At 44.1% G+C, this 14,881-nt stretch overlaps 1 protein-coding gene across 2 annotated transcripts in view; it reads right to left on the bottom strand.

The window, feature by feature from the left end:
* Window positions 1–2,397: 2,397 nt before the first annotated feature.
* ABCD3 (ATP binding cassette subfamily D member 3) overlaps window positions 2,398–14,881 on the bottom strand; it is a 73,776-nt gene continuing 61,292 nt past the window's right edge. For both annotated transcript variants that reach the window (XM_044300722.1, XM_044300721.1), the window contains exons 16-23: window positions 14,380–14,443; window positions 12,407–12,484; window positions 11,315–11,380; window positions 11,126–11,215; window positions 10,564–10,683; window positions 9,662–9,766; window positions 6,569–6,625; window positions 2,398–4,954 (exon numbers count right to left, since the gene is read on the bottom strand). In XM_044300722.1, the coding sequence (XP_044156657.1) occupies window positions 4,877–4,954; window positions 6,569–6,625; window positions 9,662–9,766; window positions 10,564–10,683; window positions 11,126–11,215; window positions 11,315–11,380; window positions 12,407–12,484; window positions 14,380–14,443 (658 nt within the window). In that variant the 3' untranslated portion in view covers window positions 2,398–4,876. The remainder of the gene's footprint in view (window positions 4,955–6,568; window positions 6,626–9,661; window positions 9,767–10,563; window positions 10,684–11,125; window positions 11,216–11,314; window positions 11,381–12,406; window positions 12,485–14,379; window positions 14,444–14,881) is intronic.

The following is a 14,881-nucleotide window of genomic DNA, read 5'->3' as shown; positions in this document are numbered from 1 at the left end:
GGCTCCCACAAGAGTCTTATGCTGCCATAGGATAGTTCAACCATGGGACTAGAGCCTGGACCTTCCTCAGCCATTCTTCCAGTGTGAACTTTGAAGAGGTAGGTTCCCCAGGACTTCCTATCCAGAGGACCAGAAACTGAAGTGTGGTCGGGGTGTGAACTTTATATATATTTTTTTATATCCTCAGGTTTCTTGTCCTGGATGGGAGGTTCTCTCACATGGGTGAGGGGAAAAATAAAATGTCAGATATGAAAATTTGCTTCTGTGTTTTGGCATTTTTTTTAGCCTTTTTTCTTATTGTATATACCTAAAAGAGCAGCACTCACTTGAACAAAACCACAGCCCATGGAAACGTGTGGCACTGCTGCTGGCAGAAAGCAGCCATGTTCTTATAATCTCATACGACTTGTTTACAGGCAGTGCTAGACTTGTCAATTCGTTTTGATTACTACTGCATTGGGTGTATTTTTTGTTAAAGTGAATAGGTCACCACATACCTGGTGATGAATACTTCTTACATGCCAGATGCGCTGTCAGATGATTCTAACTTTCTATCTTTGTTCTATGTCCATAGATGGCCCCATTGTGTAAAAAGCAGGCTTTTCATTTGATGCCAATTAGCCCCTAGGTGCAAAGAGGGTGTTGGCCTTGCACCAGAGGCTCAGCTCATCTTCAATGCTGGGTGCACCCCTACCAGAAGTTATGAATGAATTGCTAGCAGTCTGCAGTAAGGGTACAAAGGGGTGGGAGGGTGTCCCTGTACAGTCTCCCTCTATCCAGTGAGTGCTGCTGGTGTCAGACTCCAACTGGATAACACCCCTTTGCACCCTTACTGCAGACTGGAAGAGTGTTTTTAGGTATGCTCTGACTTGTGCTGAGGTCATTGGACAAGGAAAGAATAGATAAGATGTGACAATCGCCTATTGTAAATGGTGGATCCTGTCTTATCTATACACAGAGGTGATATTATTACAGGCAGGATTAGAATGACAGATAAGCAGGTAACTGCACTAAAGTGAGCTGTACAGACCACATAGGCTTAGTGGCGACTGTAAAAAAGCAAGGATTTTATGTTTTTTGTATTTAAATATAGATATTGGCATGGGAAATTAAAAATAACTTCTAAAAATTGTTTAAAATATGTTAAACATAAAAATGCGATTTAAACAATAGGTCGTTTTAGAATGACATATTCCCTTTAAAGGGCTTCTGTCATCCCACTAAACTGATTTTTTTTTTTAAAATTGTGTACTTATAATCCCTATCCTGCGATATTGCTATACCTTATGTTATTAATAATTTTCGTTCAGTAGATTTTGCAAAAAACTTACTTTTAGGATATGCTAACTACCTTTCTACCAGCAAGTAGGGCGTCTACTTGCTGGTAGCAGCCGCAGAAAATCGCCCCCTCTTGTTGATTGACAGGGCCAGCCGCGATCTCCTCCTCCTCCGGCTGGCCCTGTCAGCATTTCAAAAATCGCGTGCCTGTGTTGATTCGGCGCAGGCGCTCTGAGATAAGGAGGCTCGCCTACTCAGCACTCCCTCAGTGCGCCTACGCCGATGACATCTTCTCTTTCGCTGATATCTTCTCTTTCGCTGATGTCATCGGCGCAGGCGCACTGAGGGAGTGCTGAGGAGGCGAGCTTCCTTATCTCAGAGCGCCTGCGCCGAATCAACACAGGCACGCGATTTTTGAAATGCTGACAGGGCCAGCCGGAGGAGGAGATCGCGGCTGGCCCTGTCAATCAACAAGAGGGGGCGGTTTTCTGCGGCTGCTACCAGCAAGTAGACGCCCTACTTGCTGGTAGAAAGGTAGTTAGCATATCATAAAAGTAAGTTTTTTGCAAAATCTACTGAATGAAAATGATTAATAACATAAGGTATAGCAATATCGCAGGATAGGGATTATAAGTATACAAAAAAAAATAAAAAATCAGTTTAGTGGGGTGACAGAAGCCCTTTAACATCTTCAGAGAATGACCGCAATCAGCCCTCTTAGTTTCGGTGCTCAATAGCAGTGGTTTGTGGCCAGTGGCCAGTGTCAATGGCTGAGGTGATGTTCCAATGACCTATAGTCCAATGGAGAGGAGAGTCATTTTAGTGTAGAGTCCCATCTATAAGAGATTGCCCTGCTGCAGCATTTGGGTTTATTTATCAAAATTGATTTAAGTATTTACCAACTACCTCAATCATTTATATAGTGAACACAGCAATAGTACAGTGTATAATCCATATATTCAATGTCTGCATAGTGCATCTGCATATTGCATTTGGTATTGCAGCTATAGCATTTATTTTGTTTAATGGGATGTGCCTACTTGGTTTTGGCATAGCGATGGAAGACTGTCCAGCACTGAATGTAGATGCAATTAAAAGAAAGGCTTCAGGAGGCACAGAAGATTTACACAGATCCCATTTATTGCATTACTCAGTGCATGCCTTTATAAATGCTATTCCAATGTTAAAGAGGTTGTGCAGATTCAGAGCTGAACCCAGACATATCCCCTTCTTCACCCAGGCAGCCCTTCTGACATGAGCATCGGCGCATCTCCCTTGCCCTGCACTGAATAGCACAGGGCAAGGGAATTTTCGGGAGATCCGGTCACATACCAGGCTCTTCATAGGAGCTGCTAGGCGGAGACATTGGCCTAGCAGTGAGCTCGGTGATGTCACCGGCACTAATGGGCAGGCTTTAGAGGCTAAGGCAGCGCTAAAGCCTACCCATTAGTGTCGGTGACGTCACTGGGAACACTGCTAGGTGGATGCCTCCGCCTAGCGGTTAGGCTTGTAAACAAAAAAGCCTTTGCCCTGCGCGACACAGCTCATGACAGAGGGGCTGAGTGGGGGAAGAAGGGGATAGGTCAGGGGTCAGCTCCGAACCTGGACAACCCATTTAAAAAACAAATCCAGTTAATGCTCTCGGCTTCCAAGTCACATTTACAAAAAGGGTATATTACCCCGCTCGGTGATCTCCAGGTACACAGCATACAACTCATCCACCTAGCTACCAACTTAAATTAAAAGGTTATCATTAATCACCTAGAAAGTATCTGGAAAATACACTGAAATCTGCACATGGGACGTGTAAACCTGTTACGTATAAAATTAAAGACAGGAACTATCAGTCTAGACCTACTAAATGGAATACAAGTGTTCTATGTCTGCCTTTCGAGGACACTGGCCGGGATTTGCACAGCCTGCGTGGCAGACATTACAGCCTGGCAGCGAAATAGCCATTCAGTGACGTTCCTTGGTTGGAATCCCTGTCATGCTTTTGGCATCATTATAACAAAAAAAAAAATTACATAGTAAATCCTATAATTAATTGCATCTTGTCCATTTTCTTCTGCATTATCTCTATATAACCTGAGATTAATCGAAAACAATACAAAGAGGATGTGTTTTACTGCAATCACAAAAAAACGTCTCTAGTCCCAGGCTACAGTGCAATCAATGTTTAGAGACGAAGTGGGGCACAGGCTAACACTACTTTCTCATAGTCCTTAAAGAGGGATATCCCCAATGTTTTACTTCTTAATGGTCCACACCTTCATGTGTTAAGCACTTTAAGAATAATGTTGAAAATACTCCTACTTGGCCAGTGCTGTGCTCACTGGTGTAATTATGTTGCAGGCACTTCCTGGATCACGTGCTGCACATTTGTGATGTACGTAGGTTCGGCTTGCGCAGTCAGGCAACCTCTGGCACTGCTCAGTAACTCCTGTACATTGCAGGTTGTAACCGGGCTCGGTTCAAGCACTGAAAGTACGGCACGTGATCCAGGAAGTGCCCGCAACGTAATTACACCGGGAAGCACAGTGTTGGCCCTGTAGGCATATTTTCAACATTATTACCACCAAAGCGCTTCATCACATGAACGTGGGTACCATTAGAAATTAAATGAAAATTCTGGATAACACCTTTAAGAAAAAGACCAAGGCTAATTTCATACCAGTGTGTTCAGTCCGGGAAACACGATACATGTGATGGTTAAAATTCCAGGACGGAACTCTGAACTCACTGCATCATAAAGATTCCTGCCTGACTGCGGGTCTAAGAGCACAGTAATCACAGCATTATGTGAGTACTTTACACTAGACCAGCGGTCAGGCGGGAGCTCACGGCATCATAAATCGTTATGCTGCTGTGAGTTCAATCAAAAGGAGCAGTGTTCGGCTTAGGAAATGCTACCATCAGAAGCCGGGTGCTTCCAAGACTGAAGACACTCCTGTAAAACTGGCCTAGAGGTGCCCACACACATTAGTCTAAAGTTAATCAAAACTGAAGATTTAAGCTAAAATGAACATTTACGGATGATCATTTTAGCCAACCAATAAGAGACCATTATCGAGAAATAGCCCATGTTTAAATGTTATCGTCTGATGGTCAGATAAAAGATCTTTCATTCAAAGAAACATTTTTCTTTGATAGGACTTTCCCAGAAAGATCTTTCGTTCATCGTCCGTTTTCATTGACTGGGTATGGACAATTTGAACAACTGTAAGGGCCAACATGGACGTGACTGCGAAACGAACGTTTACCAGATGATTGTTTATTCAACTGCTGTTCAACCATCAACCATCTTCTATCTAATGTGTATGGCCTTCTTAAGAGATGGATCTTTCGCTCCTTCTTGGAAACTGGACACAACTGTCACTAGCCAAGAAAGTCTGAGCAATTGATTTATGTAGAGCGCAATCAGATCTGCTGATTTAAACCTCATAGAGGAATTCATTGTACTTTAGTGCAGTAGTGTTAATGATTAGATAAACCTATTAGACTCCAATTATTTAAAATTAGGCAAAAATCTGAAGAGAAAAAAAAACAACTAGGTCATAGCTTTGTTTTGCCACGAGTTGGCTCTGAATAATGAGCTCTAAGACCCAAACTCAATGGTTTCATCTGTAATTGGCTTGAAGTCGTAGTTGCCTCGTCCATCCATGTGGAGGTAGTACTGGAAAAAGAAGAGAGAACCATGAAGAAAAAAATAAAATACAAACACCTTATGTTATCATGCTACTAACCATCTCCGAATGAATAGCACTAGCTTATTTGAAGAGACTCAAGATTTAACTATTAATGATCTACCAGTTGTGCAGAACCAGGCTTAGCCACTGTAAAGTGCTGCGTAGTCTTAGCTGATCACTGGGGGTGCCAGGGGTCAGATCCTAGCCAATTTGATGTTGATGGCCTATCTAAAGGACAAATCATCAGTACTTAAAATGTCGAGAACCCCCTTTAAGATGGTTAGTATCATGAAATTGTCTCATGAAAACCACCGCTTTCCAGACTGAGACCACCAATGACATGATCACTGTGGGTCCGCATTCTCATGCCCCAGTTGATTTTGCCAGAAGACATTGCAGAGTGTACAGTGCAGGGTGGGGAAAACTATATTACATGCCGACGAGTCAAATGAATAGCTAATCATGGAGTACATGGCCAAAATCTGTTGTGCTGCTTGTTACCAAGCAGAATCTTTATTGTTCTGGTATGTAATGGCCTATTTTAAAGGCCATGGACACCTTCAAGGCCAATTTTTTTATAATTACATTTTACTCATTTTGGGCTAAAACGCATTTTTTTCATTGATCTTTATTAAAATTTGTAGCCATTTTATATATACAGGGGTTAAAAAATAAAATAAAAATCAGGCTGTTTGCAGAGTATCACTTCTCAGACCTGTCAGTTAACAGCTCATGTGATGCCTCATCTCTGATCTGACCTCAAACATGCCTTATAGCTAACCAGTTACCAAACTAATGAGAATATGGCTTAAATGAGTGTTTATGAGGCCATGAGATCAGAGATGAGGTCCACATGAGTCATCAGCTGACCATCAATATAGTAGTAGTAGTATACAGAAACATACAAAATCGTCACTTAGTTTCTTCTCACATTAGAAGGGAGACTATAAACACACGGATCAGCAACTTTAGGCACTCCAGCTGCTGTGAAGCTACAACTCCCAGCATGTAAACACGCTCGACTGCTCTTCTTACTCCCACAGAAGTGAATGAAGCATTCAGGGGGTTGCAGTTTCTGAACAGCTGGAGGTCGCGGACCCCTGCTATACCATATGTTCATCAATGTCTACCTTACAGGGTTTGTCTTATCTCGTCTAAGGCGAGATGAAACACCGTTCTGACCACCTCCCAGGCTCCGGCGCTCTGCCATTTCAGCAGCTCTCATTGCTGTACATGAAAGCTACTGAAACAGCGTAGCACCATTTATAAAAAAAAAAAAAAACGCAATTTCATGCGGCCGAGAGCGGACCGTAGTTGCTATGACGCCGTGCGCTTCATGCAGCCGCTGCTGTACAGTAATACACTATACAGTAAAACACTATACTATACTAGTGTATTACTGTACATCAGCGGCTGCATGAAGCGCACAGCGTCATAGCAACCAATGGCGCCGTGCGCCCTGTCAGCAGGAATCCCGGCCGGGTTTCCACGGTCCGCTCTCGGCCGCGTGCACGAGGCCTTAGATTGTAGATTCTGTGAAAGCAATTTATGTTGTCATAACATTTACAAATGAAAGGGATTCGTCCCTGACTTGTACATACCTTATGGTGTTTCCACAGGGACTTTCTGTGTGACACAGTGAAAAGGGTTATTCCAACCTAGGCAGAAAGAAGGCATATTTACTACAAACTATACAATCAGACAAAAAGATGCTTCACTTCTATAGTAAATGGAATGGTAAGGAAAAGTTAACATATGCAGAGCAATTCGTAAGCCAGAACAGAATACCAGAATTGCCGGCTTCAGCATATGCCGGTGTCCAACAGACCCCATTAAATGTAATTGGGTCCATCGCTTTCTGCCTGGGCAAAACACCAAAATAATATTTTTTATTTTTTTGCTGGAATCTGCGAGTGCTGAAAACTCTGCCACAGATATGAATCTAGCCTAAAAGAAATGTAGCTAGAAAATGTTTTCTCCCAAAAACATCACTCAATAGAAAATTGCCTTCAGAAAGGGTGTTGCTAAAAAAAAAAAAAAAAAATTTTTTTTTTTAAATTATAAAATTACCAACCATTAGTGGTTCATGATGTCACACAAAGTGACCCCTGCTGGTATGCTGCCAGGCTCTGCCAAGCTGCCAATGAGATGCAATGCCATTTGGTAAGTGATATGACCACTACTATGGCATCGCCCTCTCAGAATTGACCATGCACACATTTTCGTTCCTCTGATTCTTTCAATTACAAGAGTTCCATTTGAAGGGGTTGTCCAGCCTTTTCTAAGTGATGGCCTAATCTCAGCTTAAAGCCACATTCACACGCCAGTGTTTTGGTCAGCGTGGAGCCTCCACAGAGATAAGGTAGAAGGGAAAGATAGTCTCCTGTTCTGTGTTTAGAGATGCACCTGGTTTTGGCTCAAAATCACTGAACACTGACGTGTGAATGAGGCATAATGGAACAGCGGTGCAGTGATGAGAGGGGCCACTGCAATGTTGACGGATCTGGGTACTTCTGGTGCAGACTTCCAGCAACAGAGGTGCACCTGAATAGGTCAGATGGTGCAGGGACCCCTACAGATCAGCTAGTGATGACCTATCCTGAGGATGGGGCTCCACTCAGAAAAGGCTGTGCAACCCCTGTAACATTTCAAATGTATAATACGCCCTCTTAGGCCTCTTTCACACGAGCGTGACGGATTAGGTCCGGATGCGTTCAGGGTGCGTTCAGTGAGACTCGCACTACTTTGCAAGCAAGTTCAGTCAGTTTTGTCTGCGATTGCGTTCAGTTGTTCAGTTTTTTCCGCGCGGGTGCGATGCGTTTTGATGCGTTTTTCACGCGCGTGATAAAAAACTGAAGGTTTACAAACAACATCTCTTAGCTGCCATCAGTGAAAAACGCATTGCACCTGCACTTGCTTGCGGATGCAATGCGTTTTTTACGCAGCCCCATTCACTTCTATGGAGCCAGGGCTGCGTGAAAAACGCAGAATATAGAACATGCTGCGATTTTCACGCAACGCAGAACTGATGCGTGAAAAACAACGCTCATGTACACAGCCCCATTGAAATGAATGGGTCAGGATTCAGTGCGGGTGCTATGCGTTCACATCACGCATTGTACCCGCGCGGAAAACTCGCTCGTGTGAAAGGGGCCTTAGGGTCACTTGTAATTCTAAACCTGGTAGAATGCAAGATGGGACTGGATAAAAAAAATAAAGCTAGCAGCAGGAAAAGCATAAGTAAACCTGACAAATGTAATCACAGAAAGCTCACAACGACCTCTGGGACCCGCACCTCTCTCTAAAACAAAGCCTAACAGGTGGCCAGATCCGGCCACCACCAAGCCTTCCTACTGGCCTGCCGAAAATAGCCGGAATCCCCACAGAAATGAACGTGACCACTGCTCCCATTCATTTCTATGGGGCCAATGGAAGTGGCCGAGCCAGCTCCATTTAGGAGAGAGGTGCAGGTCCCAAAGGGTGGGACCCACACCTATCAGACAATGGGAGCATATCCTAGCAATATGCTCCCATTGTCTGACAACATGACACAACCCCTATAAATATCTTTGTCACATGTGGGAAATCTACGTGCAGACTATCTTCCAAAGATCACATCTTTTATGCAGCACCAGAACTTCCCGCTTGTGGGTAGCACATCGCACAGGGATGTGCTGCTGACATACGATGAAACCGCATGGGGATGAATGTTTACAGTAATGAATGCTCATCTCCGTAGAGCAGCGATCACTGCCGCATGTGAATGCATTTATGAGCCGGCAATGACTGGGAATGAACGTTCCTCTTCCCAATCATCACAACTTTATACAAAAAAAATTTACATGGCTATTTTGAAATGGATAAATTCTTCAATCTAAATAAATGTGGGGTTTGGGCACTGGGACAATCACAAGAACAGTGGCTTGTGTCCCAACAGTTGAACAGTGGCTTGTGTCCCAAGTTCACAGCAGGGGGAGGAACATATAATGTAGCAGCAGTTAAACAAAACCACAGTAAAAATCCACTACGTGCATGTTCATCCTCTGTTTATTCCCCGTGGTTCGGATTTGGGGGATATTATTATGTGGAGAGCCCCTAGCTGGGGTGAGGAGTATGGGAAGATGGCACGCAAATTAGCTCTTAACAAACTGAGCCTTTAAAGGGGTTTTCTCATCTCAGAGCTGGGACCCGAACCTTTATCGCGAATGGAGACCCGAAAGTGAAGGAGAGCGCACTGCGCATGCACAGCTGCCCTCCATTAATTTCTATGGGGCCGCCGAAAATAGCCAAGCGTTGGCTCGGCTCTTGCAGTCTGCCCCATAAAAAAATTAAAGGGAGCATGGGCCGCGCATTCACTTATATGAGAGTGGCGGGGATTAGCGCTTGGTGGTGGACGGACCCCGGGAAATATGGGGTCCTCCAGCCACAGCGCTCCCCGCTCCGTTCTTGATATTGGATATGCCCCTATTGTCTGATAGGTGCGGGTCCCAAGCGGTGGAACCCGCACCTATCAGACAATAGGGGCATATCCTAGCGATATGCCCCCATTGTCTATGGTGGGAATACCCCTTTAATGCCACCAGATGTAAAGGAGCAATCCTGAAAGTCAATGTTGGATATTTTAAACAGGCCCCGAGACATGACTTGGATAATTAGGGATGTTTCTCACCAGAATATAGTTCTATGTCACTTACCTTCTTACAGTGGCTGTAAATATAATCTTCCACATCTACACTGACCGCGCTTGTGCACTCATCCAAGATTGCAAACTGAGGCTTATGGTAAAATAACCGTGCCATCTGAAATGATAATTTGAATGTCCAGATAAAATATCAGATTCATACTACCATATTCTATATGTATTTGAGAGGCGCTAGGTTACAGCTGCATGTACTAGTTAGAGGACCAGATAGAATATTTCATAGCCGGCCAATACCTTATATCTGTGCTGACTGGAAGGCACATTAGATTACACAAGTTTGTCTTCCCAACACTGTACTTTCCTATAAAGTTAAAGGGGTTTTCCAGCTTCCGGTGATTCTATGATAATGTAGAAAAAATTCCTACGAGCCAGTGCAGCGCTCCCCACTATAATTAGGTTGCAGGCACTTCCTCGATCACATAGCGTATGTTCAGCCAGGTTACAATCCACAATGTACGCGGGTTACGCCTGCGCAGTCAGGCAGTCTCGGGAGCTGTGAGCAGTTAGTTCCCGAGGCTGCCTGACTGCGCAGGCGTAACCCACCTACATGGCAGGTTGTTGCCAGGCTAGGATTATGTGCTGAATGTATGGCACGTGATCCAGGAAGAGCCTGCAACCTAATTACACCTGGGAGCACAGCGCTGGCATAGAGGGAATGCTTAAAACATTATCGCTGAATCACACAAAAGGTGGGTGGGTATTGGGGGGGGGGGAGGGACCATTAAAAAAAATATATATAAAAAAAAATAATTACGGATAACCCCTTTAAGTGGCACATGTGAGATGTGCCAGTCGCAGATCACACAAACCCCAATATTTGCCTAGGACTACTTTCAATCTGGCCAAATAAAATACACATAAGACAACTACACAGGGACACTATGTATTACATACCGCCATCCTTTGCTTCTCTCCTCCACTGAGAACATCCATCCAATCCTGGACAATATCCCAGCCACCCTCACGGTCCAGAATCTGCCCCAACTGGACATTATCAAGGTATTCCTTCAGTACCTGTGTTGAGATGTAAACACATAAAACAGTTTTAGCTAAACGCAAAGTTACAAAATAAAGCACACGGGTAAGGCCGCTTTACATGGGCCGACACAGATTATCAGAAGCGATCCATTCATTCCCGAAAATGGTCTGCTCATCATTGGAGGTGATCGTTGTATTTACCTGAAGCAATCACCTCCGCTGTATAGGGATGAGGGATTGCTGCTGCGATCGCTGATCCCCACAGAGAATCATTATTTCTGAGCAGTAGATCTCTGCTGTCCAGAAATAATGGTTTAGGTGACCACATCTGAGACGCTTTCAGCAGATGAATGAGCGTGTGCACCTTTACACAATACAATTAGCGGGAAAGGGTGTTCCTGGAACTGTTTTTTCCCCAATAATTTCCCCAAGGAGAACTCAAAAGCACAAACAAGCAATAAGAGCAGATTGTTCTTACCTTATCGGATATGCCTTTACGCTTCTGATCTTCTTGCGTGTCTGGATAAATGACTTGGTCCCGTAATGTCCCAAGAGTCATATATGGTCTCTGTGAGTGAGAAACGCCGAAGGGGATTTCATTTCGATAATTTACATAGCAAAGTAAAGGATTTCAGTATTAAATAATAAAATGTGAATCAAACTTTACCTGAGGAACATAAAATAGTTTTCCCCGTTCAGGTTTTGTAAGAGATCCACCAAAAAGAGGCCATAACTAATAGAAAAACAAAACAAAAAAGAAATCATTAGTATTTGAAAAGACTAAACAAATCAATTCATATTCAATACTACGCATTTAAAACATATTTCAATGAGTACAGACAGACCCAAGAGGACATCGTTATAGGGAACCTGTCAGCAGATTCATGCTGCCCTAACAGGGAACCTCATTACCATGAACCACCTAAGCTATACTCCAAAACGCTAAGTGGGGCACGGAGAGAAGTGTCTGCTGGGTGACTGCCCTCCGGCTTCTTCCCACACAGCTCAGGCTGACCGACAGGTCGCTCCCTAAGGCGGCATGCACACAGCTGTGGTGTGTTTTGCAGTCTGCAAATCGCGGATCCGCAAAACACGGTCGGAGTCCATGCGCATTCCGCAATTTGCGGAACGGCACGGACACCCTTCAATATAATGCCTATTCTTGTTCGCAAAACGCGGACAAGAATAGGACATGTTATATTTTTTTGGCGGGGCCGCGGAACGGAGCAACAGATGCGGACAGCACATGGAGGATGTCCGCATCTTTTGCGGCCCCATTGAAGTGCGGACCCAAACAACGGTCGTGTGCATGAGGCCTAAAGCTGTAATAGCTAATCTCTGGCACTCCAGCTGTCGTAAAACTACGACTCCCAAGATATACACTTGCTTGGCTGTTCTCAGAACTCCATAGAAATGAATGAAGCATGCTGGGAGTCGTAGTTTCACCACAGCTGGAGTGTCGGAGGTTAGCCATCACTGCCTATAGTTAGAGACCAAATGTCGGGTGCAATGAGGCCTCAATTACTACTAAAGTGAAGAAGTTACATCTTCAGCTCATTGCACACTTGGTCACTTGCGAGCTTTTTCTTGATAGAGAACAGATATCGCAGTGAGATCACGATTCAGATTAGGGACTTTTTGAACTTGAAGTTTTTGAAAGATGAATTCATCTGACATTTTTGACTGACAGGGTTATAAAAACCTCAGAATAAATGAAGGTGCGAGAAGATGCTTTACCCTTAATTAGGCGTAAACTCACCTCTCCTAATACACGGAACAGGGAACTCTTCCCGCATCCATTTGGCCCACAGACAAGAACATTGGTACCGGACGTCACCTGTACAGAACAATACGTTAAAAGCAATCTTTTCCACATCAGCAAATAATGATATTATAATCAATTTATGTCATAGTAAAAACCCAAACATAACAGCTTAGTAAATTACAAGATGATAAAAATCTGTCGGTCATCAAGGAAAGCAAATCAAACAGGATTTTACCTGTCTGTTATTCCTCCCCCCCTGGAGATGCAGAACTTGGGCTACTTTCACACTCGCGTTTTGTGCGGATCAGTCATGGACTGATCAGTTCAGATAACACAACAGTCTGCATCCGTTCAGAACGGACTCGTTTGTATTATCTTTAACATAGCCAAGACGGATCCATCTTGAACACCATTGAAAGTCAATGGTGGACGGATCAGTTTTCTATTGTGCCAGATTGTGTCATAGAAAACGGATCCGTCCCCCATTGACTTACATTCTGTGCCAGGACGGATCCGTTTGGCTCAGTTTCATCAGATGGACACCAAAACACTGCAAGCGGAATGGAGACTGAACTGATGCATACTGAGCGGATCCTTTTCCATTCAGAATGCATTAGGGCAAAAGTGATCAGTTTTGGACCGCCGCCTGTGAGAGCCCTGAACGGATCTCAGAAACGGAAAGCCAAAACGCTAGTGTGAAAGTAGCCTTATTTGTCTGGTGCCTCAGTCAATCTGCTTGGTTTTACAATATTAGGCTCCATTCACACGTCCGCAATGTGTTTTGCGGATACACGGAGCCGCGGATCGGCAAAACACAGATAGCGGCAATGTTCTATTTTTTTTTTTCGGGAACGGAATTGCAGACCCGGAAGTGCGGGTCCGCAATTCCGTGTCCAGGCAGCACATTGTGCTGCCCCATAGGAACGAATGGGTCCGCAAATCTGTTCCGCAAATTGCGGAACGAAATTGCGGACGTGTGAATGGAGCCTTATGCTGAGCTACAGATATTTAACAATTTGATTTGTCTCATCAGCAAGGTTTCTTCACCTTTGGGGGGGCTGCCCCTGCAGGTGAAGTGCCCACCTGCTGCAAAATTGACAGGGCTGGACATTTAACCCGGCCCCGACAATTTCCTGCCTGCAACTGCACCTGTGCAAACGCTGCTTCAATTAGCAGAGCAAGGGCAAAGGTTCTGCTATCGAGCAGCGACTGCGCAATTGCTGCTAAACTTCCGGGTAAGGGAAGCCAGAGTAGTTACTGCACCGAAGCAGATCCTCTGCAGCCAGGAAATTGGCATGGTTGACCTAAATGTCCAGCCCTTTCAATCTTGCAGTAGATGGGCACGTCACCTGCAGGGACAGCCCCTGACAAGTCCTGAGAACGCTTTGGAATTGATTCACTCATCTCTATGAGGGGTGCATCAAATGACTACAACCAGTTTACAGGGGTTGTCAGGGAAAAAGCAGGGAAGGTGTTAAAATAATAGAAGTTGCATTCATCATTTTGAACAACCTGTGCTCCAGCATCATCACACGGATCCTCCCCGGCCAAGCTTATATTTCTCATGGCTGAAGTAGTAACGTGCCCGAATCTCACATGTGTCCACTGCAGCCAATCACTGGCCTCAGTGGTCTTGTGTGGTATACGGGATGCCATCACTGCAGCCAAGAGCATGATGTCATGACTACAGCAGTGGGGAAGACTGCAGCGGAGGGGGGGGGGGGGGTGTTTAAAAATGGTGAGCATGCATTCTTTTATTACCTTTCTAAGACTTGTACTTTTTTTTTTAGCATTAGGGTCAAGAACCAGGATTTCACTGGGCCCCATTTTTTAAAACAGAAATTGCAATAGGTAACAAAAACTATTGCAAAAATACTTTACGATGCTTTACCAAAAAGAAAATATCTTTCTCTAAAGAGGCAGAAACGCAAGTGACATTTTAGGGAGAAAAAAGAAAAACTGCTTACCTCAAAATTAAGGTCTCTGATTAGAAGATCACCATTTGGCGTTGCTAGGGGGACGTGCTCAAACCTAAAAGGCAAAAAGTTTGCAAACACGTAAGTACATCAAAGCATAAGAAAAAATAAAATATGGTCTCAGAGGTGGGACCTGCACCTATCAGACATTGGGGGCATATCCTCACGATGAGTCATACGTTTGGTACAGTACATACGCCTATACGTCACATATGACATTCATAGGGCTCCATTCACAATTCAAGTTATTGGACGGTATATTGTCAGGAAATCTTCCCATTGCACACCTGTCAAAATACTCAAGTGCGGTGTGTGTATAGGGTGACCTTTATCACAAATTTTTATTTATTTTTTAAACATCTTTTTACTGAACTTTAATTGAACAACCCAGCATAACATTCAGAAGACACAGAATGATATCTCTAACACAATAATCCCCATAACCCACTTTCCCTCCGTATTACTTAAAGGGGTTCTCTCACTTCAGCTAAAT

This window comes from Bufo gargarizans, chromosome 7 (genome assembly GCF_014858855.1).
Source record: "Bufo gargarizans isolate SCDJY-AF-19 chromosome 7, ASM1485885v1, whole genome shotgun sequence".
NCBI classification, from domain to species: domain Eukaryota; kingdom Metazoa; phylum Chordata; class Amphibia; order Anura; family Bufonidae; genus Bufo; species Bufo gargarizans.
Note: the sequence above shows the minus strand (reverse complement) of the source record. Positions and strands in the feature narration are given on the sequence as shown.